Raw genomic sequence first — 24667 nt, 5'->3', positions numbered from 1 at the left:
CTCTAATACTTTGGCCACCTGATGCAAAGAACTGATTCATTGGAAAAGACCCTGATGCTGGGAAAGAGTGAAGGCAGGAGGAGAGGGGAAGACAGAGGATGAGATGGTTGGATAGCATCATAGACTACGGACACGAGTTTGAGTAAACTCCGGGAGTTGGCGATGGACAGGGAAGCCTGGCGTGCTGCAGCCCATGGGGTCGCAAAAAGTCGGACACGACTGAGCGACTGAACTGACTGAAAGGGGCTGTCCTCGGGCTACAGGGCTTCCACATCCAAATAGGGCACGAGAGCCTCCTTTTGCTCCAGAAGGCGCTCCTGACAAATGAGTCAGGAGTCTAGGGTCACCGCTAGCGAAGGACTGAGTTAAGCTGGAGCTGCGAGAACGAAGGGCCGGAGGATAGCGGGTCTCGAGAGCCACAGAGGGTTAGACGCGCGTTCGGAGTGAGAGACAGCGTCACAGCGCCGCAGGCACCGAGCCGCGGTGGGCGGGGCGGGTCACTTGGGCGTGGCCCGCGCGGCGGCGCAGGCGCGAACCTGCGCAGGCGCGGGGGCCACCCCTGCGACCCCTTGGGCCGGGGAGGGTTTATCAGTCAACCCACCCGGCATCCTACGCTAGAGGAGGCGGGAGGCCGGGGAGCGAGAGTCGTACGCGCGGCGCGCTGGGGGTCCGCGAGGCTCGTGACGTCCGCGAAGGCAAGTGAGGAAACTGAGGTAGGACGGGGCGAGCGAGGCCGGTTGGCGCGGGCAGGTTAGCTGGATGCCGGACTCGTTAGGTCCGCCCGGCGATCAGCTTCGGGGCCCGCGGGAAGCTGCTTCCGAGCCGGCCGGCTGCGGCCGCACCTGCTGAGCCCGAGGCGGCCCCCACTCCCGCGGAGGACGACGCCCCTCCCACCCCAGTGCCCCGCGCTCCGCGAAAAAGCCAGCGTTTGCGGTCAGAAAACCAGGTTTCGGGACCGGCGTTGATCCGTTCGGCCAAAAATCACCCTTTTCACCGCCCCCAGGCTTTGAGAGAGGCTGATTGCACAGGCCTGCCTAGATTATTAGGACAAAGAACGGAGAAACGGACTCTTGTCCTGGCGCGTCTGTCCTGTGGGGCCGAGCCGGGATGAGCCTGGGGTTGTTTCCCAGGGGGTGGCGGGCGGACCAGCTGGCAATGTGCAGGTAGAGGCCGAGAACCTGGTCATGCGGGGCTCTGTGTTTTATGGGGTAGCGATTTCTCGCTTTTTTCATAATCTCAGAGGCACCTGTTTTGCCTCCCTCCTACAAAGGCAACTGAAAAGAGCCCAACCGTACGGATTTTAAAACACTGTGCTGAAGTGTGGGAATGAAAAATCAAGGCACTGATGATCAGACAGTCGCACCTCGAAGTTGTTGTAGGGATCAGAGCTGAAGCAGTTGGAGAAGGTGGTTAAGGCCCAGCCTGGCCAGGGTCGTGGGGAGACAGCACCCCCAGAGAGGCCAGAAGCCAGCTTGGGCTTCAGCCCCAGCTGTCTCTGGGCTTCTTTTTGTTTACACACGAGGCTGTTTCCACAGCCCAGCTCCCTACCCCTCCGTTTAGTTTTTTTTTTTTTTTTTAAATATATTTTCCTTTGAACTTGGCAGATGATTAAAAACAGAAAATAATTACTTCGGATTTATTTAGCTAAGCCTTGTCCGGGAGCCAGCTTGGGAAGTCTCGGATGCTCCTGTTTCGGCTCAGTCGGGCAGATGAGAAACCCTGTCTCCTTGGAACGTATCCAGCCATTAGGAATCCTCCATCTTCATGTATAGACAACATTTTAGGGGCAACCACTGACTAATCGAGAAATGAGTAAGAATTACACCTCACATTCTGTCACTCTTTGTAAGGTAGCTTACAAAGCACCATGCATGCATTTAATCCTTCAGTTCTACAACTCTGTAGGTTACCTTTTGTAATTTGGGAATCGTTCCTGTTTTACTAATGCAGAGCCTTGTCCAGCTTCTTACAGCTTGCAGCAATTTGAATTAGGTTTGAGTTATCCTTGGTGTGAACCTGCTTATCTTGCCCTTCTTTATAAAGGCATGCCATTTATTTGAGATCTTATGCAGTGTTCCTGAGGTGAATGAAGACACTTCTTACTTAATCTGCTCCTGTCACTTAAAGAGTGCTAGGAAAGTCTGGTGAGGACTGGAATTCTGGGGCTTGAAGCCCCAGGATCTGTTAGTATCCCAGAAATAAGGCAGCTCTCCTGCCAGCTGGGTACTTGCCTTTTTGTGAAATGTTGAGCAGAAACACTCCAAATGTCCCTCTGCTGAGGCGTGTGTGGCAAGAACTCTCTGGAGGGAACCAGCCTCACCCCTGAACTCAGTAGCCTCTGGCCCAGGGAGATTACAGCTGGGCAGGGCCCTTTGCCTTTTCTGGTGCTGGCGGGCTGTAGAAGGACAGCCTGGAGTATGCACTGTAGAGTGGGCAGAGGGGCCAGAGAAAAGCCAGGGTTCCCTCCAGACCCAGAACTTATGCCCAGGAGGCAGGCCTGCAGTGACACAGCTGGAGCAGCTGTTCAGTGTTTGGTGTCTGTTCTGCTTCACATCTCCTGCCCTTATAAGAGAATGAGTGAAGCGGAGTCCTGCAAAGAAGAGAACAGTGCTGCTTTGCAGTTCATTCCTCATTGCTCTTCTCATATTTTCTTCCTGAAAGTGCCCTTATTTTAAAGGAGCGCTGAGGTTCAGAGGGACAAGGTGAACTCTCAGAATCAAAGAGGAAGAAATAGGATTTTTGTCCTGAAGCCCAGTGTCTTTCATAGATTGAGCTTGCCTTCCCATCCACACTCATAAAACTGAGCCCAGACTGGAGGCTATGCAAGCAGACGGCAGAATGGCCAGGGGTTTTGCAGGGCAGGGGGTGGGAGAAGCCTCAGGATACTGATGAGAGGAAAAGATGTCTCCCAGTCCTCACATTCCTTACACTGGCAAGTTTCCCAGTAACTGAGATGTCCTCTTGTTCTGCATTCAGCATCTGATCAGAACTTTGAATCTGGCATCTGGGAGACAGTCATCCCAAGGAGCAGAGCAGGAAGTTGGAGACTGAGGCAAGTAGGTGAGAGCTCCTTGCACCTGGCTAGTTCCTGGTGGTTGATGACAAGGGTGGGTGGGAGTGCGTCCCCTATTGCTCCTGGGGCCGTAGGTGCCATGACACCAGGCTGCTAAATTGTCATTTTCGAGGCTATCTTTTTATCATCCAGAATTGAGACGACCTTGTGACCGTGGGGAGGAGAGGTACAGAATGGCTTCTCAGCCAAGAATGGGCAATGTGACTCTCAAAAAAACATTTGACTTCGAATTATAAACTGCTTGCAAAGCACTGGACTTGGGAGAGATTAGTGCTCTCTCTAGCCACATGATTTCCCAGGCTCTGTTCAGGAGCAGTTTTGCTTTCAGCCTTCTTCAGACCAGTGAGCCTACTTGAGGATCTCTGGGCCCCTTTCCTGAGCCCCACACTGTTGCAGCCTCTGCAGGTGTGTCCAGTGCAGGCTAAATAGCCATGAACTGGGAGTTGGGAGCCCTGAGACCCAGCGTAGTCACTAACCAGTCTTCCCCAGAAGTGACCTGGGACTAGCTGGTTCCATCTCTGGGCCTTAATTTCTTCTTTTACTTCGTGAAAGAGGGGCTGAACTAGAACTCTGAAAGAACGTGCATTAGCGATAGCAAAGAAAAGAAGATGAAGCATGCTTTCCAGCCTCCTAGTTTCTTCTGTCTTCCTGAGGACCCCTTTCTTCCTCCTGCCCTGTCTCTGCCTCAAGCCAGCTCATTCTGAGTAGGGAAGATTCCCTGGGTGGGGCTTGGTTGGGCAGGTGTACCCTTAATGTTTGGAATATGATGCTGTCTCTACTTGTTTCGGGCATGAATTAACCCACCCAGTGCTGATACCTTGTTTTAGTAAGACTTTTATCAGTTCTTGCCCAGAGGCAGCTCCTTGAACAGGCAGAATGAGGCCTGGGGAAGCCGAGGGTGAGGCTGCACACACCCAGCAGGGGAGCAGTAGTGGCACGTGTCCCCATAACTTTCTGGATGTCAGAACCCTGGAGGTGCAGTCGTGCAGTAGTTCAGAGTCTTTGGATGGCAGAGCTGAGACAACCTCATAAATTTGTCAGTTCCCTCCTGTGTATGGATGAGGAGACCCAGGCCCAGAGCATCTTCAGAGCTTGCGTCAGATCACCCTACCAATGAGCAGAGGAGCTAGGAACCCACCTAAGGTCACCTAAGCCCCAGGCTCAGGTATTTTCTTTAAGGTCAAACAAGCTACAAAGTAGTTCCAACTCTGCCTCACTGTGGAGTTGAAAGGGTAAAATTGAGATCATTGCATCCAGACATTTAATGCCTAGCAATTGACAGGATTTATGTTAAATAGATTCCTGCTGAATTTGCAGGAATGGATAAAGATGGCAGCTCCTACCCTCAGATTGATCCACCATATTGTGTAGATAGACGTGTAAATAACTAAATACACTTAAGTCCATCTGCTTGTGCAATGTGCAAAAGTTATGTGTGTGTTTGCACACATGCATGCAGTCTGACCAGAGGTGAGGGAGCAGTCAGTTGTCAGGACTTTGAGGAAAGGCTCCGGGGAGAGAGTGTTAACCTGTGCCGTGCCTTTACCTAGTTGGCCTGGGTGGGGAGGGCATTCTGGATAACGGAAACAACACGAGCTGCAGTGCGGAGGCCTGACATGACATGTTATAGTCCTTGCACATTGAGTGACCAAGGAGGGTGCTGAAATGGCTGGGAGTGAGGCAAGAATGGTGGCCTGAAGCTGAACTGTGAAGGGCCCTGGTGGTGGGTTGCAGAGTTTGTTTACAGTGATAATCTGAAGGCAAGGGAAGGATGCGATCCGGCTGGGGAGTGTAACAGTTGATCTGCCTACAGCACGGAGAATAAGCAGAAGAGGGCTTGGAGCCAGCCAACCTCAGATCTGTAGTTACTGAGGCCAGGTGCAAAGTAACAAGGGCTTCACTCTGGATGTCAGAACCCTGGAGGTGCAGTCGTGCAGTGAAGGTGAGAAGAGGGCGGGTACTGAACCCATTGCATAGGATGGACAGAACTTCGTGACTGATTTTGTGTGGGTGATGAGGGAGAATGAAGAAGAAAATGCACTTCTCAGTTTCTGGCTTGCACAGTTGGCTCCATGCTTGTGTCATTCACTGAGCTGGGGAAAAGGAACTCTGGAAGAGAAACTGACTTTAGTGGATGTCAGCTTTTGGTCACAGAGATAAACTATAGAACTCTCGAGTGGAAACTTCGAGTCCAGAGCAGCACATGGAACATGGAAGTCAATCCCAAGGTGGTGGGTGAAGCACCGGCCATAGGTGAGGTCACTGAGGCACAGAGTGTGGGTTTCAAGGTGTCTCGAAGTGGCAGGAAAAGAAGGGAGGGCAGAGGGAGGTGAAGAAGAGACAGTGGTAAGTGGCCTCAGTGGTGTGGGGTGGAGGATGGGGCAAGGAGGCTGTCTGCCTAACTTGCACTGCTCACCGCACAACAGGCCAGTAAATTGAGAGACAGGGTGTCAGGGGAAAGAATAGCGATTTTATTCAGAAAGCCACTAGGCCAAGAAGACAGTGGACTGGTGTCGCAAAGAATCATGTTACCTGAGTTAGAATTCAGCCTTCGTTTATATGGAAAGGGGAGGGGACATGGCTGATTGTTGCAAATTTCTTGATGCAGATATTCTTTGTTCTTGCAGCTGTCAGAGTAGGTCCGGTCACAGTGTTCCTTTAAACCATCAACAAGACAATTGTTATTTTCTGTTGTGCAACTTTTTAAAGATCAAAGCCTTGAGAACACCTTTCATGTATATTTCAGGTTCTAGGCAATGTTCTTTCACAAAGGTGCAGTAAGTACCAGCTGACTAAGCACAAAGCACGAGGGTTAGAGCTAAAGGAATAGAGCCAGCGTGGAGTCAGGCTTGTTTGTCTGTTACACAAGCAGCCATGGAGAAAGGGACAGCTCCTTTTATTTCAGTTACTGTGACCCCAGGACTGTGTTAAGGTCTGCGTTAAGGACTTTGCTTCATTAGCCTGCTCCAGAAAGCAGAGAGGGAGTCTGTTGGCACTTGATAAATGTTATAATCTGCATGACTGCAAATGACTCAACATTTGCTCAGTGTTTTGAAGGACTAGGGGGTCTTGGCAGCTGTCCATATTGATGTTTTTTGGAGATTGACTATTGGCAGCTGAAGGTGCCCCACGGTTTGTGAGTGGCCTGGTCCTGCCTATGGAGTGAGTGAGCTTAGGGCCAAAGGCGGGACTCGAGAGCCCAGCCTCCAGCCTTCCCCTGCCACCTGCTCCTTGCCTACTCCTAGCCGGTCAGCAGGACCCGGGGTGTGTACTCTGTGCGTGGGGGATGGTGAGTGCCTGGTTCCCAGGTTTGAAAGGTTGGGTATACGGGACCATATGTGGTCAAGGGCAGGTGCCTTGTGAAGCTCTGGGTACCGGGGAAGAAATACTCTGAACTTGAGACTGGAGGGGGGTGGAGGTAGGGTCATGATCAGGAACCCAGAATGCACAGGCTCCAAAGTGAGCTGTTCCTGAAAGAATCTTGTGATGTCACTGGGTGCTTTGGAAGCTTTGCCATTCACCTTGTCCAACCCCCTCATTTTGGAGTTGAGGGAAAGGAGGCTGGGGGAGGGATCAAGCCAGCAGGGCCTCAGGAGCCCAGCTGTGTCTCCTGCCCCCATGCTCATCCCAGCCCGGCACTGCCACTCTGAGCCGCCCCAGCTGTTGTTTGTGGTCTTATCAGGCTTCACCTTCTTCTGTGGGAGAGCCCGGATCAGATAAGTCCCACAGTGGGCAACCGAATACTGTGGTGGTGTCAGGTGAGGATTGGCTCTTCTGTAAACAGCCTCACTATTATCTTTCAGAGAAGCACTGACCCTTTCCTTAACAGAAGGGGGATAGAGAGGGGAGGAAAGAGAAGAGACCTCTGTCACATGGTGAATTTCCTTTCAACATGTGGTTTGACTGTATGTGATGAATGAAAAAATAAGTTGATCTTTTAAAATTCTAAGACAAAAGACACCAGGCCCCTTGACCTCCAGAAACCCCACCAGTGAATGCTTTGAGAGGCCTGTGTAGTAGAAAGATTCAGGGTCTTAGTGGTCTGGATCCAGGAGACAGTACTGCTGCCTGCTAGCTCTGTGACTAGAAGGAGGTACTGAACTTCTCTAAACTTAACTGTTGTCAGCTGCGCAACGGGAGGCTATGTGCGTGATAAGACTGGAGAGAGAGTGAAATTGAGGCACTCATTTTGGATGGTACTAAGTAAGTGCTTGGAGAAGGCAATGGCACCCCACTCCAGTACTCTTGCCTGGAAAATCCCATGGATGGAGGAGCCTGGTAGGCTGCAGTCCATGGGGTCGCTAAGAGTCAGACACAACTGAGCGACTTCACTTTCACCTTTCACTTTCATGCATTGGAGAAGAAAATGGCAACCTACTCCAGTGTTCTTGCCTGGAGAATCCCAGGGACGGGGGAGCCTGGTGGGCTGCCATCTGTGGGGTCACACAGAGTCGGACACGAACTGAAGAGACTTAGCAAAGTAAGTGCTGCTGTACTGGCCACCCTCTCTCGCTAGTTAGTAGCCTTAGAGGTTCACATGATTCGGCATTGTTCCATGCAGATATTAAGCTTCCCTCTACCTCCAGGCTTCCTTTTGTGAGTGGAAATAGCTGTGATTCAGGTTTCATGGCACATGCCCCAAGGCTTGTTGGGTTGGGAATTGTTTTGCAACTTAGTGGGGCTTGGCTGGGAGGTGGATCTATACACTCTACTTCCCTCTGGCAGAAGGGCCAGCTGCTCGAGGCCCACTGGGAGCATATGTTCCCAGAGAGGCCTGCCTCTCCCCTCTGGTGCTGATAACACTCTCACATCTTAGTGCTTCGGGGCCTGGGGTTGAGGGCGGAGCTCCCCAAAGGGATGACTCTGTGCTCACGCCTTCTGGATCACAGCTAGAGGTGCGGATGGGGTGCTGAACAAAGCTCCTGGGAGTTCTGAAGCCCCTGTCTTGTGTTCCAGCTCATGAACTGGAGGTAGAGAGTCAGGGGCCTGTAGGACATTCACACCCAGCCAGTCTGCTGTTTCCCAGGCTTATTGAACCCCAGCCTGGCCTAGCTCTTCCATCCTGCTCTCTGAGTCTCTCCAAAGCCACTTCCTTCTAGGTGCTTCTGTGGCTCCCCAGACCAGACAGAAGCGTTTTCACCCCTGCACTGCCCCAGCGCAGTGTTGATACCGTGCCTGCGGTGTGGTGTCTCACCTTTCTTTTTCCCCCTCACCTTTCCACCCTGTTACCAGTGTACTAGGCCTGTAGCTCCTAGAGGACTGTTTATCATTTAGTTAAAATTCCCAAATTGCCACTTATTAAACAGATCAGTGCTGAATAAATGTTTGGAAATAAATGTTGAGTCTATTTGAGCCTGATTCCCTTGTACTCAGGAGCAAACAGGCTCAATGATGATGGATGGGCAGTGGAGAGATGGAGCCTGTTTGTCTCCAGGAACAGCAGTGGTGTGTTAGAAGGATGCAGAGCTGACTGCGAGGGTCCCCGGACTTCCTAAAACTTAATGATGTGTCCCAGGAATTGAAGCGAGTCCTTTGGAAGGGTAGGTGTAAGCTGGCCTTTGTGAGCTGACGCAGAAATGGTATCGAATCTGTGATCAGAGACCGTAGCCTGTGGATCTGAATCACACACACTTATCAGGAGTCCAGGGAGGCTTTGGAAATACGTCAAGGTACAGAAATTGCACCCCGCTCTGGAGAATCTCCTGTTTATAGCAGGCAGGTGAGAGCTGTGGTTTTCCTCCTGATTGTTCTATGAACCATAATCCAATAATGTATAACTTTGCCACATAAAAAAACAAATTGGAAGTCGGCCTGTGGAATGTTCTTTCCTGCTTGGCCCAAGTGCTTTGGTCGTCCATAAATCACCATTTCCATCACTCAGTCTTGTCAAATTCATTTCAGCACACATTTATGAAAAACCCACTGTGGACCACAAACAGGCCCTGTGCTGTCCACCGGGAATTCAGAGATGAATTGAGGAACAGAGTCAAAAGAGAGACAACTTGAAATCGGGTTCAAATGAGTGTGGTGAACACATCAGAAGGACCATGGTGCAATGTGGACGCAGGCTGGGGAGAATAATCCCCTCTAGAGGGAAAGTGGGGATAAGCGGAGCATCCAGGAAGACCTCTGGAAGAGGTGTTTGGGTCTTAAAAGAACAGAATGAATGAGGCAGGACGTTCCGGGCAGAGGCGTGGAGACATGTCCTGGCTTTTGACTCTCATTGTCACTGTGGCAACTGAAGCTGGCCTTTGAGGAAGGCCCAGCTCTCCAAGGCCAGCCTGCCTTCATAGCTGCACTTGATTCTGTGGCTTATGTCCAGCCAAGCGCGAAACCGGAATTCTTTGTTCTAAGACAATGCGTCTCACACTCCAATATGCCTGTGAATTGTCTGCCACATCTGATGAAGATGCAGGTTGTGATTCCTTAGTTCTGAGGTAAGACTGGAAATTCTGCAGTTCTCCCTGGTGCCAATGCTGCCAGCCCATGAGAGCACATTTTGAGGTTATACGACGTGCTTCTCTCCCAGTTCACTTGGTCCCTCCCCCAACACACACACAAATAGACACATACAGCCTCCCCTTCTTTTTCCTCTTCCCTCTGGTACAGATGCCAGATTCCTCTTTCTTAAAGGCTATTTTCATTGGTTATTCCCAGTTCACACCCCACACCCACTGCCTGGAAGTCCCCTTTTATGTCTGAACTCAAGTCTAAACTTCTCAGGCTGACCTAAACACTAGTCTGGCTTACCTTTTCTGCCCAAAACCATCACCACCAAGTTACTCCCAACCTCACCTCTTGGCAGTGGACCCCTCCCAGCCCCCTCCTTTGGCTATGACGTGCGAATTTCTGGGCCTTTGCTTAAACCTTTGGAGAAGTCCTCTCCTGAGTAGAGTCTCGCGGGGGGAGTCAAGTCTTTGGTTAGGTGGGATGAGGTCAGGTGGGTCACAGAGACACAGACACATAGATACACACCCCAGGACGGTCCCAGTGATCCTAGCAAATAGAGTCATGCTAGTACTTAGGGAGGAAGGCTCCAGTGTAAGTCAGATCCTAGGATGGCTAGTGGGCCAAATGGAAAGACAGAAACTGTACGTGGTTGTCAGGAAAAGAAGGCTGGATAGGGTATCTGCCACTCTTACAGAGGTGGGTTGCTTCGAGGAGCTTGCACCCAGAAGCACAAGGCTTCCCAACTAGAGGAAGCCCTAGTGCAGCCCCTGAGCACGAGCTGAGGATGAGGCTAGATTCCACAGGACCTGCCTGCGCCTCCATTTCAACCGGTGAGCCCCCTGCCTGACACAGACATCTGTTGCCCAGCCCTCTGAAACAGACCCCCCCCCCACCACCCCAGCACCATGCTCTTTTCTTACACAATGCCTACTCTCTCAGACTGTGACCCTGTTCCTTCAGCAGACATCTGTGTAGTTCTGTTCACAGGGGGAAATGTCAGATTAATAGTAGCCATCTCTATTAAACTATATAGTAAGGGTAGATATTTAGAGGACATTTGCGTTGTCAACTATGGTTTTATGTAATGCTCCTTTTTTGTTATTTGCTTGTTTTCACTTCGAGCCTGTTTTATTTGTACAATGATCAGAAAATAAAAGTCTTCTCAATTGGGAGAAATGTACTCAGGTTGCCTGTCTGCCTCGAGTGAGGTCCTGCTGGGCACTGTTGGGGGCTGGATGAAATAGGAGGACTGGTCTCTCTGTGCCTGAGGGGTTCACAGTGAGGAGGAAGGGTAGGGTAACAAGAAGGGGATCGGCACTCTGAGTAATCTAATTACACAAGAAGCTGCTCCCTCCCCAGGGAGGTGGGAGCTGTGACTCCTGGACTGAAGGCATGGACAGGCATTGAGGAGGAGGGAGGGAAGTGCTGGGGGTTGCAGCCTGGAGGAACACCATCAGACCAGGAGGTGACAGCTTTGGGCATGGGAGAGGGAGCAGCAAGAGAGGCTGTCACTCTCTTGCCTGGCTCCTGACCTGGAAGTGAGCTCCTTGGGTCAGGAACCTCCATATGTCCGTCATAACCCCCCAGGCTCCTATGGTGGCAGATCCCTTGATAGCATCCCTTGTCCAGTCCTATCTCTGATGCTGCAGCTCCCCCTCCCTTGGCCTCTGGCACCCTGATTAGCTGTCCAGCCAGAGCCCTGTCCCAGAGATCAGATTACAGCTGTCCTGTGGGAGCAGTAACATCTTCTTCCTTCCTCTCAATCCCCAGAAATGTCTTTCCTCCAGGATCCCAGTTTCTTCGGCATGGGAATGTGGTCCATTGGTGCGGGGGCCATAGGAGTCGCTGCCTTGGCACTGCTCCTGGCCAACACAGACATGTTTCTGGCCAAGCCCGAGAAAGCAGCATTGGAGTATCTGGAGGACATAGACCTGAAAACACTGGAGAAGGGTAAGTGGTGACCCCACCGGTGTCAGTACTTTTCCAGGGCACTGGGATGCAGGCCTACTTATTTTTTTTCTCTCTGAAGTAGTTCCTTCTTTTTGTTTTCACTGGGAAGGCAGTGTAACATTAGAAAAAATTTAATAACACTTTTTAAATTACTGATAATTTAAATTTTAAATTACCATTACCCTAACACAATAATCTTTTTAATTTTTGAACATTCTTTTCCAGGTGTACATGTTGTAATATGTATTTGTGATCTGAGTGTACATGATTTCTTTTACAGTATAGCTTTTTCTTATCAAAAGCATTATTTATTTTCTCATGTTGTCTCTCTAAATGTAATGATAATTGTTCCGTAATATTTAGTAACAGTGCACCATGGCCAACTCAGCCACGCCTTCCAGAGTGTGGAGTGTGTCCTGAGGGATTCAAGGCGCCTGGGCCTTCCCAGGTGGTGCTAGTGGTAAAGAACCCGCCTGCTAATGCAGGAGACAAGAGACGTGGGTTTGATCCCTGGGTCAGGAAGATCCACTGGAGGAGGGCATGACAGCCCACTCCAGCATTCTTGCCTGGAGAATCCCATGGACAGAGGAGCCTGGTGGGCCACAGTCCATAGGGTTGCAAAGAGTCAGACACGACTGAAGTGACTTAGCATGCTCACAGGCATGGATCTTCAAAAACAGGAGCTCCTGAGTCAAATAAGTTTGAGAAATATTGTGTGTCCAGTTCCATGTTCTGATGCGAGCACAGGGCTTTGCTTACTGAGATGAGGTGTCTGAATTTTCACTGGTACAGATGTGGGCAGCCTCACGTCTGGTACAGCCAGGGTACCCGAGGAAGCACAGTCACATTTTTAGAATAGACCCGCCTGTCTCCTTCCTGGGGAGCCCACTAGAGTCCCTGCTGGATGGCTGAGAGCCACATGTGATGACTCATCTGCCTTCCTGTGCTCTTGGCCTTGGACCTGAAGCTTAGGGGGTTTCAGTCGTACCCATACTGTGGGTTCAGTGGGCATGAGAATTAGGTGCAAGTTGGGGCTCACTGACTGGGTGGTCTCCAAGTTGACCCCTCAAAAGGAGACCATCATTTCTGTTCAGTAAGTGAGGAAGCTTGTGAAGGGAAGGCAGGAACTGTGATTGCAGATTTATGATGTAGCTTCCCTTGGTAAGGGACTAAGAAGCCATGGAGACAGAGAGCTCTGTTTCACTATGTTCAACCCAGAATTTCCCCGTATGATTTGATTTCAACCCTCTCCCACCTTTATTTTCCTAGGTAACATTTCACAGGCACATGGATTCCTCACTGAAATAATAAGGGATAGTGCTTACTCAGCCCTCACTGACTCTATTACGAGATGCTGCAGTGAGCTCTTTTATATCCATGTTTTAATACTCCTTGTGGCCCAAAGTGGAGCTGCTAGGCGTCTGCATTTACAGATAGGGAAAGGAAGGTTCAGGGAGGAGACATAGCCTGCCTGGGCTCACACCTAGATGCGACTCAGGCTGACCAGAGCCGGGCTTGAGCTGCACTGCTCTGCTACCCGAAGCATCTCCTTCTTGGGCATTTTCTACCCTCTCCTGTGGATAACACTGGAGTTAACATATTGAGGTTAAATTTAGAAAAAAAAAAAGTTCAGTTGATTTCTTTAAATACTTCCTTCAGAGTTGGGATTTTCTTGGCCCAGTGCAAGATCTTGTTCAAGTTTTGGCCATGTGTTAGCCCTAAAGCACTGTTATAAGGTCCACCGAGACCAGCAAAGGAATACACTACTTTTCCAGAAATATTCCAGTTTGGGATATTGCAGTTCACAACTAGATTTTTATGGGGGAGGGGGCTTCTGGTTAGGGAGTAGGGCTCTTCCACTGGATTCATTTTCCTCCAAAAGATGAATATTGCCTGTCTGTGTTTCCTGTTTGACTTTTTCCTCAATGTGTGAAGTACTTTTCCAGGTCCTCTGTTAGGCCTGGTGCTGTTTATGAGGTGCTTAGAGGTCGGGGGCAGCCAAGAGGAAATGATACTGAATTCTCTTTTCTTCTCCTCAGATGCAGTAACTTTTAAAGCGAAGGCGCTCTGGGAGAAGAATGGAGCTGTGATTATGGCTGTGCGGAGGCCAGGCTGCTTCCTCTGTCGGGAGGTGAGTGCACTGGAGGACCTGTTCATAGGAAGGGATCCTAGCAAGTGGGAACCGGGGCATTTCCAGCCAGGACCAGCACTGGCGCAGTCTGTCATTTATTCCAGGTTTTTTGTTTTGGTCTAATTCTCTGTTTCTCTTCATGTAAGAGTTCACCTTATCCTAGGGTTAACACCATGCTTGACCTTCCTTTGGCAATCCAAGGCCTGTGAGTCTTGTACTCTGTCCTGTACCAGCTCCAATGCCCATGTTCCTGATGTTCAGCACAGGGCTTTGCATACTGAAATGAGGTGTCTGGATTGTCACTGGTACAGGTGTGGGCAGCCTCACCTAGGGTGCAGCCTTGGCACCTGGGGAAGCATGGCCACACTTTTAGACTAGACCCACCTGCCTCCTTCTTGGGGAGCCACTGGCATTCCTGCTGGATGGCTGAGGGCTGGAGGTGGTGACTCCGCTGCCTCCCTCAGCCTTGGATCCGAAACTCGGGGATTTCAGTCTTGCTGATCATGTGAGTACAGTGGGCATGAGAGTCTGTTCTCCTGCATTTGGTGCATTTGTCTTTCCTACACTCTGGGCCTGTAGGAGATGGTGTTGGCTGGCCACAGAGTCCCAGGAGTTCATGCCCTTGACCTTTCCATTTTTCTGCAGGAGGCTACAGATTTGTCCTCCCTGAAGCCCAAGTTGGACGAGCTGGGCGTCCCCCTCTATGCAGTGGTAAAGGAGCACATCAAGAATGAAGTTAAGGACTTCCAGCCTTATTTCAAAGGAGAAATCTTCCTGGATGAAAATGTATGTGTGGTGTGAGCCAGTCAGACACAGACTGCTGGGGATGGTGCTCATGCATGAAGAGTTTGGTGGCTCCCAGCCTGTCTGGCCAGGAGCTGAAGTTGGCTTCCCTTTCAGCTTCCCCCAGCCCTCTGAGCAGAGCACGAGTGAAAAAAAAAACTTAAAAACTGTCTTTCAGATTTTACTTGAGCCCTTCCTGACTTGTGACCCAAGAATGGGAGCCTTGAAAATAGCTAAGAGCTCTGCTGGGTCCCCCGCCCTGTAGGGGGGTGCCCAGCACCAACGCCTGTCCCGTAATTCACTGTGCACTTATTCTTTCCCCTACACTCGCCTCTGCAGAGTGTAGGACTGTTATCACTTGGTCAGGCCCAAGAAGCCTGTACGTCTGTAGCAAGAGATAGCAAGAGTTGCAAGCTGCAGGGTTCTGTTTGGTCCCGCGCAGTTTAGAGCGCTCTTGGGCGGGAGCTGTGTGTGTGTCAGGGGTGGAAGATGTGAACCAGCAGAAGGCAGGAAGGCAGGCATACGGGCTACTCACATGGGGTCTATCTTCCTCAATCCTGCAGAAAAAGTTCTATGGCCCACAGAGACGGAAGATGATGTTCATGGGATTTGTCCGTCTGGGCGTCTGGCAAAACTTCTTCCGGGCCTGGAATGGAGGCTTTTCTGGAAACCTGGACGGCGAGGGCTTCATTCTTGGGGGAGTCTTTGTGATGGGACCAGGAAAGCAGGTAAATTCCTAGCATTCACTTGGGGGTCTGTGAGCATAAGACACCAGTCTGTTGGTGGGAGGGTGATTTTCCCTAATCGGAGTCTCCCAGCCTTCCTTCCAGAAAGCCAGGGATGATGTGGATGGGGAAGCGGGCTCCTCCTGCTCTCTCGGCACCTCACGCGGGAGCCGCCTCCCCCGTCACAGTAACATCACAGCATAGTGTGAGCCTTGCAGGAGTACCTTGTGAGGGCGGTGAGTGAGCGCACCAACCAGGACAGCTCCTCAGTGGCACTGTGGGGGCCTGACCCAGGTTTTCTGATGTCGAGTTCTGTTTTCCACATTAGAACAAAAGCAGAGTCTTTATTCTGTGAAAAATTTACTCCCTTGCAGTGTTCCCTGTCATTGAGGACGGATAGTAAAGTGACGAGAAGGAATGGAAACAGACCTCGCTGGGGGAGCAGCTGGGGGAGCAGCTGGGAGCTGTGGTGGGCGGGGTGCTTTCCGCATGGGGGTCCTGGTGGCAGGGCACAATTCTGTGTACACTCTGGCTTGGGTCCCAGCCGTGGGGATCCAAAACAGGGGCCTAGGAGGAGAAGGTGTAGAGAGATGAGGACTCTGTGGGCCCAGGAGGTGGTGGGTAGATGTTCCATGTCAGACTCAGGGCAGTGCCAGCAGAGGCTGGGCAGGTACAGAGCTAGGACAGGGTGCAGTGGGTGCCGGCTCAAGGGCCTGGCAGGAGGACCCAGAGACTCAAGGTCTGAATTCTAAATCTCTAGGCCTGTCTCGCCAACTTTAGGCATGACATTAATACTTGGGCTCATCTGTAAAAAAGACAGGACTGGGAATTCCCTGGCAGTCCAGTGGTTAGGAGTCAGTACTTCCACTGCAGGGGGAACAGGTTCAATCCCTAGTTGGGGAACTTAAAATCCCACAAGCCTTGTGGCACAGCCAAAAAGACAGGGTTGGTCTTCATGGTGGAGATTCCTACTGACACTGCTAACTGCATACTTTTACCAGGCAGGGAAGAATAAGCTAGTGGGAACAGAAAGCCTTCAATTTTTTTAAAAGAACTTTTTATTTTGTATTGGGGTGTAGCTGATTAACAAGTAGTTGTTGTTCAGTCGCTCAATCGTCCAACTCTGTGACCGCGTGGACTCCAGCACACCAGGCCTCTCTATCCTTCACCATTTCCCAGAGCTTGCTTAAACTCATGTCCATTGAGTCAGTGATGCCATCCAACCATCTCATCTTCTGTCATCCTGTTCTCCTCCTGCCTTCAATCTTTCCCAGCATCAGGGTCTTTTCCAATGAGTGGGCTCTTCGGATCAGGTGGCCAAGGTATTGGAGCTTCAGCTTCAGCATCAGTCCTTCCAATGAATATTCAGGATTGATTTCCTTTAGGATTGAGTGGTTTGATCTCCTTACATTGCAAGGAACTCTCAAGAGTCTTCTTCAACACCACAGTTTGAAAGCATGAACAAACAGTGTTGTGATATTAATAGTTTCAGGTGAACAGCAAAAGGATTCAGCTATACATACACATATATACATTCTCCCCCAAACTCCCCTTCCATCCAGGCTACCACATAACATTGAGCAGAGTTCCATATGCTATACAGTAGGTCCTTGTTGGTTATCCATTTTAAATATATCAGTGTGTACATGTTGATCCCAAACTCCCTAATTATCCCTTCCACCCACCCGCACAACTATAAGTTCATTCTCTAAATCTTTGAGTCTTTCTATTTGGTAAGTAAGTTCCTTTGTATTGTTTCTTTTTAGATTCCACATAAGGGATGTCAGACGATATTTCTCCAGAAAGCATTCAATTTTAAGCTGTATTTCAAGTCTTTTTCTTTTAAACCTTGGGTATCTGCAGTTGCTTGTCTGAGAATCTAGCATGATCTGGTGTCTGGTATAACATTAACTTATTTGCTAACTTTCTGGTAAATTTATCAACATGTCTTAGTGACAGGGACTGCCAGTGAGTACCTGCCTTGTGCCAGATGCTCATCTACATGATCTCATGTCTTCTCTGCAGTCAGTCTGGGGTAGTCAGTATTTTTATTCCCACCTACATGTAAGAGAATGGGCCTATGAAATAACTCAGCAGGAGAGAAAGTGACTCTCTCCTGCTGCAGAGACGCCGCCCTTCCCTTGCCCATAGCTCCTTCTTGCAGATGGTTCCCAGAGATCCCTTCCGGGTACCCTTGCAGTTGGGCAGGCCACTTCCTTAGGATCCTTCAGCCTCTCCCCACTCTGGACTCCTAGGATTCCTTCTCTTCCTATCCCTGCCTCTCTCAGCCCCCAGGGCAGGGCCCGGCTCCCCTGCCAGCCTCCTCTTGCCTGGCAGTGACTCACCTGGTGCTCACAGGCTCCCTAAGCCCGGCTGCTTGCTCTGATGTTGCTAGGTGTGTTGCTTGACTTTGTTGGTGCCCCTGGAGCTCCTGCCTTCTTCCTTCCTGGTGGAAGGTTGACCAGGCTGGCCCAGCTTCAGGACTCACCTCTGTGTTTCTTGAGAGCAGAGTTTTTGCAGTTCCACTGTGCCAAGTGCCACTCAGTAGGGATTTTCTTTGTAATAATCTTTAAAGCATACTTACTTTTAAAATAATGCACTTTCAGCGTAGGAAATATGAAAATGGAGAAGGTGGGGAGAGCTCAGTTAACAGGGTCAACTTGTTAGAACAGAGCTGAGCTGAGGGGCCTTTTATTTTTTTTAGAAAATGATATCTTACTAAATTAGATATTCTCTTTTAACTTAACAGTGTATCATGAACATTTCCTCATGTCATCATATGTTCTTCCTCAGTGTTTCTAATGTCTGCAAACTGCCCTGATGAGCAAGTAAATATAATTTAATTTCCTGCTGTCCTTCCCGGTAGTGGAAGGAGATCACCCTTCCCACAGGGTGGTGATACTTTTTATTTTTTTTTTAAGTCTTTACGAATAATGGTAAAAAGAACATGTTTACAGTGTTTACTTTTCAAATTCAATTTGAGTTTAATTTATTATGTGTCGGAGAACTCTCTAACAAGGATTCCTTGATGCTGATCTCCAGCATATTATTTTGTCTTTTTACCACTTCAGGGTACTTTGGGGCATACCATGTCTTAGTGCATTATGCTTCACTAAATGCACCAAGACTCGCAGGTAAACTGAAGAGAGGGTCACCCTTCTCAGGTCGTCATTGGGTGCCCATCAAGGCCTGACCTCGGAGTTCCACTTCCACACCATCAGGCTTTTCTGAGCAAGCTCCTGTTCTCTTCTGCCTGGAATGTCCTTTTCTCTGCACCTCTCCCTTCACCGTCCATGGTGTATTGTCTGTGAAGCCTTCCTTGATCGCCCGTTACATTAATCACTCCTGACTTCCTGCTCCCAAAGTGCTGCATGTAGAGTCCAGATTATTTTGAGGGAGACTTCCTGATCCACCTTCCCCAAAAGACTGCACTGCTCAAGGACAGAGCCCATCCTGATTTGGATCTCTGTGCCTTGCTGCCCCAAGCATAGGGCTTAATGGACAGCTGGCACTCAGAGTCTGTCTCATGAATTTCTCAAGAGTAAGGACTGATGTAGTCTCTTGTTTCCTTTTAGGGCATTCTTCTCGAGCACCGAGAAAAAGAATTTGGAGACAAAGTAAATCTGACTTCTGTTCTGGAAGCTGCTAGGAAGATCAGACCACAGACTTCGGCCTCAGAGAAACAATGATTGTGTGAAACTGCCCAGCTCAGGGATAACTAGGGCTCTCACCTGTGTTTGCAGGATGTGTTGTGGTTCCACTGCTGTCCCTAAGGAGTTATAAACCCATTTATGCCATATTCTCAGTATAGACCATTAACATATTTTAATATTGTACTCTGTGTAGGTCTCATAAAGCAAAATAAGGTCTAATAAGCCCCCAAACAAGACTGATAAAAATCTAAGAAGCTAATAAGGCTTATTTCAGCTAAAACCTGGAAAATCTGAGGCTTAAAGTTGACTGTTACACTTCATCACAAATGTACATGGTGTTTGAGTGCTATTATTTGAAATGATTTTTATCTTCATGTCTTTAAAAATCTTAGAAAAGTTGATGATTGACTTGATTAAAGATACAAAGTTTTTGGCTCATGTTTTCACAGTAATAATGAATGATTTATTTTATAATGTTAAAGTAATACATAAAAGAATTGATGTGCTTTGGATGACTTGATAAAGGTAAATAATAAAGTGAAATCTCATTGTCTTCCATTCTAATCTTGGAAATTTGATTTTCTAGAAGGAATGATCTTCTAGAAAGCATGGTTCTGGTTCTAATAAAATTAAGCATCAAAAATTGTCCATATATACACATTTCTGATAAAACAATAAAAATATTTACAATAATGGCTGAATTTATTAAATCATTGGTGTCAAAGACACTGAATGTGAAAAATCAGTGCTCTGCATGTATATGGGGTATGGTTGGTAAAGGAGTTCCCCTCGTTCTAATGATCTAGGAGATTTCCAAATGACCAGAAAAGTTCATCCTGTCATTCACGTGAGTGATTTTGCTGTCTTTTCTAGAGAAATGACTTGGCATTTAAAATTGGTAGTTGCTTTCTTATTGATGGTCTTTTGGCCTAATTTGGTAACTGAAGGGAAAAAAGGACAGAGAAGATGAAATGTAACTTAATTCATTAGTTTGTTACGTTTGAAATTTTGTCGTGTGAGTAAGTATGATGCCCACAAAAGCCTGAAGGGGACTCTGCCCTAGAGAGTCTGCTCAGGGCACCAGACCAGCCCAGGAATAGGAAGGCAGCGATGGGAGTCCAGAGGAGAGGAGTACAGTGGTCCCCCTCTACATGTATATGTTCCAAGAACCCCTCTGGCTGCCTGAAAACATGGAAGACACTGAACCCTATGTATACCGTGTTTTTTCCTATACATGCATACCTATTATAAAGTATAAATTAGACAAGAGATTAAAAACAATAATAAAATAGAAAAATTATACTCTGATAAAAGTTATGTGACTGTGGTCTCTCTCAAAGTATCTTAACGTACTATACTTATCCTCCTTGTGATGCTGAGATGGTATGTGCTGAGATGAAATGAGGTGAATGACGTAGGCATTGTAGGGTCAGGCTACTGCTGACCTGACAGTAAGTAAGAAGAAGGATCATCTGCCTGCTCCAGGTGATCCTGGATCCCTGAGCCATGACAGTGTTGGGGTTTGGGTGCCAGAAGCAGATGATGTGGATGCTTGTGCATCCCACGCAGGGCAGCGGGGCAGAGCAAGATTTCATCACGCTACTCAGAACAGTGTCCAATTTAAAACTTCAGAATTTTTTTTTCTGAAATTTTCCATTTAATATTTTCAGAGGGCAGTTGACTTCAGGCAGCTGAAAGGGTGGAAAGCAAAACCATGGATAAGGGGGAACTACTGAATTTACCTAAGAGGCCAAACCGGCCAGGAAGAAGGGAGTCAGTGTTTATCCGGGAAAGCAAGAAATGAAGATGGAGGGTGGACATAAAGCTGGGAAGGTAGGCATATCGGCACTGAGCGTACAGTGAGGAGGGGTGGCTAGTTCAGGACTAAGACCAGGACTGGGTCTGACTTCATGTGGTGGCTGTATGGTGTGTGCAGTAGCCCGTGAGGTGCTGGGCTTCTTGGAGGCAGCGCTCTTCAGTACTTGAAGAGGGTGAACAGTGACTCATCCCCTACTAGCTGTGACCCCTGGGACTCCAGGTAATGATAGGATTTTCCAGATGAGAATTCTTTGGTGCCTAGGAGACACTTGATTCTGAAACAGTTCTCATACAACCAAAGAAGAGCAGAGCCTGCAAGATGTCGCTGAAATGGATGCCTGGAGAGGAACCAACCTTATTGTGATCTTCTTCATCAGCTGTTTCACTCCTGGGTCCTCGCATGCGTTGTGTCTTCTCTCCCCAATCAGCATGGCGTTACGGAATGAGCACTGGACTGAGTTATGAGATGAGCTCAAGTTCTAGTTTAACCGTGTGACTTTAAGCAAAGCTCTGACCTTAGGCTCTCAATCGTAGAATGGGCATAGTAATTCCTATCTGTCACTGAGGGCTGTTTATTAGAAGTCATTGAGGGAATGATAAATACGAAACGGTACTTCTCCAACTTTCATATACATGCAAATCACCTAAAGATCTTGTTAAATGAATAAGGTTAGAGAAAAGCCAAACACTAGTTAAAGGCACTGTAAGTGGAGTTTACTTGGTAACCCCTACAGTTAGGGCAGAGGCTTCAGTGCAGAACTGAATTCAGCCAGGCTGTGCACAAAGGTGACTGGAATTTTAAAGGGAAGATGAAGGAGTGGGAGGGGAGATGAGCTGGGATTTGAACAAAGTCAAAGTGGTGGAAAATTACAAACGGCAGGTGGGGGGCACTGATCACTGTGATCAGGCTGTCTCTGCTAACTGGCTCATTCAGCAGGTTAGGTTTCCATCCTTCCACAGAGACTGGAAGATGGAGCCCTATCTGTCTTGCTGAGGACATTTCAGAGGGATGCCCCCAGGTCCTTAAGGAAGATACTCCTGGGTTTCAGGAGATAACATACACATCTTAAAGGGACAGAGAACATTTACAGTTGTGAGGGGTTTTTTCTTTCCTTTTTTTTAAAGTAAATGCTCTAAGCAAAGGGAGGTAAAAAAAAAACAAAAGGAAGAAAATGGAGTCTGTTTGCTGTCCACCTGAAAATATCACAATGTTGTTAATCAGCTATACTCCAATATAAAATAAAAAGTTTAAAAAAATAAAATATACATCAACTTAAAAAAAGAAAATGTAGGTCAGAGGCCTATGGTCAGATGTTTGGCTGGAGCAATGGGTAAATTCTTTTGACAGCCTTGAGCTTCCCCAGGCAAGGACTCAGGGGGCTGGATCTCCCCAAGAAACCTTGAGTGCTAAAAACTATGCTAGGGAGCATAGTTTTGTTCAGGTCTCCTACTGTGGGGGATGGACAAAACCATTTGTACTGAAAGTTACACAGTTCTCAAGACTGGAGGAGGGGTGGGGCTTGAGTTTTCACACCTCTAACAGGCTCCTGGTAATGATGTTCTACTGACCCATGGACCACACTTTGAGAAGCAAGAATCTAACGACCCTACAGAGCAAACCTTTTAATATCTGTGTACTTCGGGCTTGAAGCTTCAGCAGCCTTTGACAAGCAGTAGCATGTTCCCTTTTCTTTATTTTATAAACTAATCAAGAATCCATAATAATTTAAACTACCTGCAGAGAGAGAGTCCTTGCAGGAAAGCTGATGGTTCTTAAAAATGTTGGCACGATAGAATTACCTGAGGAAGTTGGAAAGATTCTGATGCCCTGGACACACACCCAGGCCCATTAAATCAGAATCTCGGGGGTGGGACACAGATAAAACATTTCTGAAAGCTCCTGGGTGACTCCAATATGCAACTAAGGTTGAGAAGCATCTTCAAAGAATTTAGCATCAAGTCTAGACCAGCGCTCACACCTTAAAAGAGAATTTACCCAGAACCAGACTGCCTTTGGTAGTCTGTGATGATTTTTGTAAAATGGTCTTTGGATGGCAAGGGTCAGGGATGGCATGGACATGGATGTAGGGGAAGCCTGGGCTGAATCTTCAGGGTGGAGAAGATCTGGGTCGGTGCACAGGATAGTAAAGAGGTCATTTCAGATAGGATCAAGCCTCTGAACCTCAGAGGGAAAGTACGTAGGCATGGGAAAATGGGAGAGCCTACTTTATTTACCTGGTTCTTCGTTCTCTTTCTCAATACACTGATTTCTCAAAAGCATTACCCTTCTCACATCAATGAGGAAACAGCAGATCCAAAGGCCCAAAGGTGGGGTTGGGATTGTTATAGTCAAGGAATAAAAAGAAAGCAAGTGTGGCTGTAACAACATAAGTGAGGGGGCAGAGGTAGATGAGACTGTCTAAGAGAGAAAAACAACCCTGACTCATTGGATCTACTCCTTTAGCTCCAACTCCTGTGCTCTTTGCCTGTGCGTAGTCACGCTGGCGCTGCACCTTTGTGAATGAGTGTTGCCTAAAGCCTGAAAAACACAGAACAGTCCAGTCTCAAGGCTCTGACTTTTAAAAAGTTGAAGAACAGAAAATAGCACCTGTCTTCTTGGAGGTTTACAGGAACACTGTAGCCACACCTATGTGGACAGTGGCAGTCATAAAGGATCCCTGCATCAAGAAGTATGCAACAACCAGCCACCTGCCTCTCCTTTCAGAGGCCCCAAATTCTAACTCAGGTAATATGGTTTTCGGGACACTAGTCCACCATCTTCTCGGTCTGCTGGCTTTCTAAATAAAGTCGCTATTCCTTGCCCCAACAATCCCTCTCTCGATTTATTGGCCTGGCATGAGGCAAGCAGTATGACCTTGGCCTTGGTAACAAGATGAGAAGGTGGTGAGATAGATGGTGGAAATGTACACCATGTTCTGGCATACCATGGTAAAACGTTTGAATTTTACTGAGAGATGGGAATCCTTTGGAGGGTTTTGAGCAGAGGAATGATTTGACTTACATTATTCTGATTGCTTTTCGATGATCGATGATAGAAGATCAGCCATGGAGACCAGTTAGGATGCTACTGCAATAATCCAAGCAAAAGATAATGATCGCTGGAAGCTGGTGGTAGCCGTAGAGGTGGTGAGAAATTGTCAGATGTATTTGAAGATTGAAGATGGAGCTAAGGGGATTTCCAAATGAATAAATTTGGGACACACACACAAAAAAGAGGAGTCAAAGATGACTCCAAAATCTTTGACCTGAACAACTAACTGCTCGTGAATTTTGCAGTAAAAGAGAGCAGAAAATGATGGTGTAGAAGTAAGGTTTTAATAAGCTGTTAACACAATAGTTGGGATGAATGAACCAGGGGTCTAAGTATCAACTGAGACGCATAAAAACAATCTTAGGTAAAAACCAAGCTTCCCAAGGCTATACTCAGTAGCACACAATTTACATAAAATTTTAAGACTGACCAACAGTAATGTTTAAAGCTTCATACATATGAAGTAAAGTGTAAAAACACATATGGAATGATAAACTGTGTAGCCAGGGCTGTGCACCATCTGGTTGCTTCACACTTTTACAACTAATGCCCAGGCCAGATCCTACTCCAGTTAAACCAGAATTTCTGGGTGTGCATCCAGGATGGATCCAGTATTTTTTAAAAAGCTTCCTAGGGGTTATAGTGTGCAGTCAAGGTGGAAAACACTGCCTTAAATTGAGAAACAACTGTGGTATGTTAGAGAAGTATAAGGAATGTTCCTCATCTATATCTTAAGCCTTGAATAGAGCATCTGTTTAAGAGCTAGATAAGAGACACCCATGCCCTAGTTAGTATGGTGTTCAGTCCAGAAACATGAAAAAACTCTTCTGCTGCTGCTAGGTTGCTTCAGTCATGTCCGACTCTGTTCGACCCCAGAGACGGCAGCCCACCAGGCTCCTCCGTCCCTGGGATTCTCCAGGCAAGAACACTGGAGTGGGTTGCCTTTTCCTTCTCCAATGCATGAAAGTGAAAAGTGAAAGTGAAGTCCCTCAGTCGTGTCTGACTCTTAGCGACCCCATGGACTGCAGCCTA

At 48.1% G+C, this 24667-nt stretch overlaps 1 protein-coding gene across 27 annotated transcripts; it reads left to right on the top strand.

Moving 5' to 3' along the window:
* Positions 1–503: 503 nt before the first annotated feature.
* On the top strand, positions 504–19458 carry PRXL2A (peroxiredoxin like 2A). 27 transcript variants are annotated; one of them, XM_086381724.1, is made up of 8 exons: positions 504–695; positions 1645–1812; positions 2977–3052; positions 11311–11473; positions 13513–13604; positions 14250–14390; positions 14951–15115; positions 18688–19458. In XM_086381724.1, the coding sequence occupies exons 4-8, from the start codon at positions 11329–11331 to the stop codon at positions 18799–18801; spliced, it is 657 nt and encodes a 218-aa protein (XP_086237850.1). In that variant the 5' UTR covers positions 504–695; positions 1645–1812; positions 2977–3052; positions 11311–11328; the 3' UTR covers positions 18802–19458. The 27 variants fall into 27 exon arrangements, with proteins under 27 accessions (XP_086237850.1, XP_086237828.1, XP_086237835.1 ...); XM_086381702.1 differs by having other exon boundaries at positions 2977–3056; XM_086381709.1 differs by having other exon boundaries at positions 2977–3056; positions 11294–11473.
* Positions 19459–24667: the final 5209 nt, after the last annotated feature.

The sequence above is a fragment of the Bos grunniens genome, chromosome 28 (genome assembly GCF_055505025.1).
Source record: "Bos grunniens cultivar Pamir isolate PY7600 chromosome 28, Bosgru_T2T1.0, whole genome shotgun sequence".
NCBI classification, from domain to species: domain Eukaryota; kingdom Metazoa; phylum Chordata; class Mammalia; order Artiodactyla; family Bovidae; genus Bos; species Bos grunniens.
Note: the sequence above shows the minus strand (reverse complement) of the source record. Positions and strands in the feature narration are given on the sequence as shown.